The 6,100-nt window shown below is 35.7% G+C and overlaps 1 protein-coding gene across 2 annotated transcripts; it reads left to right on the forward strand.

Annotated features, from left to right (window-relative positions):
* Window positions 1–382: 382 nt before the first annotated feature.
* Window positions 383–5,585, forward strand: LOC122042981 (14-3-3-like protein GF14-C). Of its 2 annotated transcripts, none has more exons than XM_042603397.1 (6): window positions 383–542; window positions 1,177–1,614; window positions 1,726–1,804; window positions 3,367–3,489; window positions 5,029–5,145; window positions 5,225–5,585. In XM_042603397.1, the coding sequence occupies exons 2-6, from the start codon at window positions 1,208–1,210 to the stop codon at window positions 5,282–5,284; spliced, it is 786 nt and encodes a 261-aa protein (XP_042459331.1). In that variant the 5' UTR covers window positions 383–542; window positions 1,177–1,207; the 3' UTR covers window positions 5,285–5,585. The 2 variants fall into 2 exon arrangements, with proteins under 2 accessions (XP_042459331.1, XP_042459332.1); XM_042603398.1 differs by having other exon boundaries at window positions 387–542; window positions 1,198–1,614.
* The last annotated feature ends 515 nt before the right edge of the window (window positions 5,586–6,100 follow it).

The raw sequence follows: 6,100 nt of genomic DNA on the forward strand, positions 1-6,100 counted from the left end.
TTTTATCAAGTACGAGTAAATCTAATATAAAATTATTCTTTAAAAATATTATTTGATTTTAATAATTTTTTATTAAATTGAATTTGAATTAATACGATCTATTTCTAACATGTCACCTTTCCTGTCTAGCTGTCTACTTGTCAGGGGGAAAAGTCGGACCGTGTTACACGCGGTTCAGCCAATCAAGGAGACGGGATCGTTCGGGATTTCTGATGCCGCGAATCGTGCACCTACACGTGTCTTGTTATTCTCAACGAGAGTCCCACTGACTGTAAACTATTCCACTCGTTTAAAAGTTAAATCTACTCATATTCGTACCCGTCTTTACATGAGAACCGACAGAAGGTCCCATATTGCCACGTCTCTGTCCTTCCAATCTCGCCGCCACCGGTGAGCCGTTGGGTAGACAAGGTGTTGCCCTATTTTCTCCCATCACGGCTCTCTCTCTCTCTAGAAAGCACGATCAAAAGGCAGGGAAAGGGTAGAGGGCAAGGATTGGGAGAAAGAATCGCTAGGGCGTCTCGCTTCCTTTGCGTTGAAGGGTACGCCTTTCCTCCGCTTTCGTTTCTCTTCATCACGCGCTGTTGATTGTTCTTCTAAGATCATGTTGTTGGTTCTCGATTCGAAAAGTTTCATCTTATACGGAAGCGGAAGAATTTTGTGGTCCATTCCTGCCGAATGTTTGGTTCGGCGTCTGGCTTGTGATTTTAGGTTTAGGTTGTCTTCGAAACGGTTTGCTCTTCTAAGATCATGTTGTTGGTTGTTGATCGAAAAGTTTCATCTTTTGCGGGTTAGGAAGAATTTTGTTGTCTATTCCTGCCGAATATTTGGTTCGGCGTCTAGCTTGTGTTTTTAGGGTTAGGTTATCTTCGAATCGGTTTGCTCTTCTTGGATCATGTTGTCGATTCGAAAAGTTTCATCTTTTACGGAAAAGGAAGGATTTTGTTGTCCATTTCTGCCGAATATTTGGTACTGTGTCTATCTTGTGTTTTTAGGGTTAGGTTGTTGAATATTTATTTCTCTGTCTTGTGGCGTCTGGTTTTGTCATCCTCTGATCGTGCCTAAAGCCATATTTTTCATACAAAATCCTTATTCTTTGTTGCTTTTGAATCTTGATCGTGTATTTGTTGTGTGAGTTGGGATTTTAATGCCGATCTGGTGTCCGAAATTCGATAGAGGAAGATTTCTGTGATCCAGATCTAGCAACATGTCTCCTGTGGAATGCTCGCGCGAGGACAATGTATACTTGGCGAAACTGGCAGAGCAGGCAGAGCGGTACGAGGAGATGGTGGAATACATGGAAAAGGTGGTGAAGACAATCAACACGGAGGAGCTTACTGTGGAGGAGCGCAACCTCCTCTCAGTAGCTTATAAGAACGTGATTGGGGCTAGACGTGCATCCTGGCGCATCATCTCTTCAATTGAACAGAAAGAGGAGGGTCGTGGTAACGAGAATCATGTGACACTGATCAAGGAGTACCGCAGCAAGGTGGAGGCTGAGCTCGGCAAGATCTGCGATGGCATCCTGAAGCTGCTTGATTCCCACCTGGTCCCCTCTGCCAGTACTGCTGAATCCAAAGTGTTTTACCTCAAGATGAAGGGTGATTACCACAGGTCAGTCCAAGATATTTTGGGATAGAAAAGGATAGGTTTGTACAACATGCATGTGGGATGACGTTTTCTCCTCTATTTTTTACAATTATACTTTTGTACTGTGATGCCTAGGTACCTTGCAGAGTTCAAGACTAGTGCCGAGAGGAAGGAGGCTGCTGAGAGCACTCTGTTAGCTTACAAATCTGCACAGGTATTTGCAACATAGTTATATATTTTCAAATTGGTCCACATTTCTTTCTATCAAGATCACAACATGAAATGATAGAAAACATCAACTTTAAAGTGGGCATAATTGGTTAAAGATCAAGGTGAGAAAAGTAAGTAAAAACAAATTTTGATCATATTTAAGTTCAGGATTGCAAATTATATAGTTTATTACTCTTTTTTTTTTTCAAGACAAGAATAATTTTCTTTTGGGTGGGAGAATTTAAATTAGTTTTTTACATTTACTCTTTTTCCCAATAAATAGATTGAGATGCTTTATTAGGGGTATCACTTTTTTTGCTAACAGATAAGCCTGTAAATAGAATAAATTCAAGCTTGAATTGAGTAAACCTACAGAAATTATATGCTTGTAATTAATTAAAACTAAAATGAACACATCAAAGCTAATCACTAGAAGAAAAGAAGTCTCAGAATTGTGTTAGGTGGATAAATATAGTATTCAATACGAATTAGATATTGAAGGTGATACCATTAGAAAGAGTGGTAGTGGAGTGGGGCTTTAATTGTTGTGTATTCCTAGAGTAAGAAAAATTTATAATAGTATGGTCTGACAACTTATGACTTGGAGTGTTGGGAAACTAGGAAACATAAATTAGCATAACAATGAGAATGCTAAGATGGATGGGTAAGGTTATCAAAGAAGATAAAAAAAAAATTACTATTCAGGAGAAATTTAGTGTAGCTCCAATACATGATATGAGAGAGTTGTGTTTGTTTGTCCATGTTTAAAGATGGAGAATAGTTTTTATACTTTGACAAGTTAATTGTTTGGAGCTGAAGGTGTGGGTAGCAGGAGATCAAAAAATGCGACTGACATAACTAAAAGTATATAAACGATCTATATTTTGTCAGGGATGTAGCCTTTTCTTTTAAACGTGATATAAGAGATAGATTTTCTCAGTTATATAGCCTTCTTAGAGCTCAATGGAGAATAAAATCCATATTAGCCAACCCAAAATAGTTGGGACTAATGCTGCTTGTTGTTGATGATGTTGTGTATCCTACCCTACATACATAAATCTTAGCGTGATTGTTATATCATTGGAGCTTAGGATTAATATGGCTTGTTGATGTTGTTTTGCCTATCCCACCTCCATAAAACTAAGGGTGGCCTTTTAGTACATGGAAAGATTTTTTTTTTCAAGCTGGATTATCAGGAATTTGTCAAGGAAACAATTGGCCGGGCTGCACATGAAAGATCAAACAATAACCTGGCTTAGGCTGTGTGCCTTGAAATAACTTCAGATTTTTAAAATGCCTTTTTCTTATGGTGTGATACCTATTTGATGGGCATAATAATAATTATCGACATAATTGTCTTTCTTGAAAAAATATATCTATATCTATATCTATATTGTGCCTAAACCATTAGGCACATAAACATTACTTGCACGATAAATGCTAAAAAAATTGATCAGATTAAAACAGCTTCCTTCACAACCAGGCTGCTAATGGGCTTTGGATGGCATTATTTAATTGTCTTGGATATTTTCTTTGACAATTTGACAATTAGAAACTTATTAACAGGATATTGCTTTAGCTGATCTTGCTCCAACTCATCCTATAAGGCTTGGGCTGGCACTTAACTTCTCTGTGTTCTACTATGAGATTCTTAATTCGCCAGATCGTGCTTGCAGCCTCGCCAAGCAGGTTTGTCTATATCCTCTCCCCTTCATATCTTTTCTTGTTTCTGCTTTGTCATTGGGTTGATATCTTACAACCATAATATTATATCTGTTATTAATTCTGTTTATTATATTAAAGTTCACATCAAGTGATTCTTTTGAGACACCGGTTAGAAAACAAGATTGGCTTGCAACTAATGGCCAGTGCAATATTCTATTAAAATTAATATTGTGTCCATTCTTTCATCATTACATATTCATATTTGTTGAAGTATATCCAAAGTCAATATTCCTTGTTCCATTAATTATGCAGCATATGTGATAGTTAACCTATTTTAATTATTTGTCTTAATTATGGAAGAGCTCTGTACCATGTGGATAGCCCTGGTCTGTGGAACCATTACCAGTATTGGGTTTAGTCCAACAAATCTATACTCATGGATTTGGTCCAGTAAATATTGACTCATGGGTGGCGCAAGCTATTCTATTCTGGTTTATGGTTTCTCTTGACTATGTACCTATATCCATCACTTTAGGAATTGGGTTCAAGCTTTACCCAACCCCTTTTACTTTTGATGTATACGAAGGAATGTGGTTCACTTGACAAATTCCTACCTCTATATCTATTTCTGAGATGTTTGGATAAACTACAGTATCGAATTTTACTTGATTGGTTTGATCCGTGGGATTTGTCAGATTGGATTTGGAGGATGAACAAATAATTTCATGTTAAAGATTAAAAAGATGAGAAAAACTAAATACTTTTTTTAAAAAATAATTATTAGTTTTGCTGTTGTATTAAATTGTACATACTATCAATAACTTGATTTTATTTTATAATGTGTATTTATTAAAATTAATGAATATTATATAATTCCATCACATTAACATATGCTGATAATAACTATGAGATTATAATTATTATATTTCTATCATGTATGTATAATCACTAAAATACTAAAAATGTAGTTAAAAAGCTAATATCAGATTAATATTGTTTGTAAATATTGCATATGTAAACTGATGACGCAATTATGTATAATATCATAATACAGATTTAATAGAGTTCAAATAATATCATATATTTAATATATAATTAATATATTCAATTTTCTGAGAAGTTTGATGCTTCTATTCAAGCCTCTGAGAAACTTTCGGCTCCTGCTTCTGACTACTTGTTTGCTGATTCTTTAGCTTCATAATTGGTCCCAATCTCCACCGACTTATCACCAAAACTCTCCGCCAAAAGCTTTTTGTCGAGCCTCAACATGCATCTCACTTTTAGTTTCTTGTTGCAAATGTTGTTTCTTGTATTCTGCCAGTAACTAGTGTCCGTCCAAGGTTATGATGGCTAGTTGCTTGAGATAGTGGAAGGGTAGTGTTTCTTTAGTTTGTCATTGTTCCAAATTCAAATATTCAAACAATGAAATGGATATGGTTTTGGATCTCAACCTATGTAATTCAAATTTTAGAGACTACATGAAAAGTCAGCTTAGGAACGATTTGAGTCCAATTATTACGATTTCCAACTCTACGTAACCTTTTCTGTTGGTGTCCTTTTCAGGCATTTGACGAGGCTATCTCTGAACTGGATACATTGGGCGAAGAATCGTACAAGGACAGTACCTTGATCATGCAACTTATACGAGACAACTTGACACTGTGGACCTCTGACATTACGGTTAGCCTGACAAATTTTATGAATTGCATTAACAGTTAGGTTGTCGATATTCTCTCCTAACAAGCCTTTTGTTGGACAGGAGGATGGAGCTGATGAGATCAAGGAAGCCTCAAAGAAAGAATCTGGAGAGGGACAGTGATCTCAACTTAGTTCGTAGTTTACGCGGATATAAAAATCCATTGTTTCAAGTAGGTGTAGTTACTATCTAGTAAGTTTCATCTGCGTGTGGACATACCTAGACAACTAGTATTGCCTAAAGATCGAATTCACATTTGTCGTAAGTTTTCCCCATTGCCGTACCACCCCGCTTGTGATGGAAAACTCAGTGTCTCATTCTGATTTAAGGTGGATGTGGATTGGGTAAATCATGTTCTTCTTGTAATGGTTCACAAGAAGGAATAGAATTGCATTACGAGTTGAATTGCTATTTGCAAACCTCATTCCTCCTGGCCCTTGTAGCTTCCTTGCATGTTTCATGATTTGTTGCTCTATTTTTTGGGAGTTGATGTAAGATTTAGATCATTCCAATTGTTAATCAAAGTTGGAGCTAACTTGAATTTGATCATGATGCTAAAATTTCTAAGGAGAATAAGCAGTTCAACAATTGTATTGCGCTAAAGAAAATCCTCAAGTTAATTAAATAACCTTCCTTGTTGTGTAGCCCGCAAAGTTTGTTAGAATTAAATGTAAAGGTATATATTATTGGTGCAAAAATAGAATATATAGGATTATAAATGAATTAAACGTGATCAAGTTTGAGTTTTATTTTTTATTTTTTAGATGATCAATATTAAATAAATAATCTTGAATATATATATATATATGTTAAAGTCATGAATAGATATTAGAGGTGACGCTATGTCAAGATTTATCGTATTTTTTAAATTTATTTGATGAACGGAATGTGAGGTCAGATCGATAACTATTAGTAATTTAAATATTAGGTATAAAAAAA

This window comes from Zingiber officinale, chromosome 2A, assembly GCF_018446385.1.
Source record: "Zingiber officinale cultivar Zhangliang chromosome 2A, Zo_v1.1, whole genome shotgun sequence".
Lineage (NCBI taxonomy): Eukaryota > Viridiplantae > Streptophyta > Magnoliopsida > Zingiberales > Zingiberaceae > Zingiber > Zingiber officinale.

What these genes read in the sequence shown, in the direction of transcription:
- LOC122042981 (XM_042603397.1), top strand. Translation starts at nt 1,208, where the DNA reads ATGTCTCCTGTGGAATGCTCGCGCGAGGACAATGTATACTTGGCGAAA. An exon ending in ATGAAGGGTGATTACCACAG is followed by an intron (nt 1,615 to 1,725) that starts GTCAGTCCAAGA and finishes TGTGATGCCTAG; the next exon opens with GTACCTTGCAGAGTTCAAGA. An exon ending in TGTGGACCTCTGACATTACG is followed by an intron (nt 5,146 to 5,224) that starts GTTAGCCTGACA and finishes TTTGTTGGACAG; the next exon opens with GAGGATGGAGCTGATGAGAT.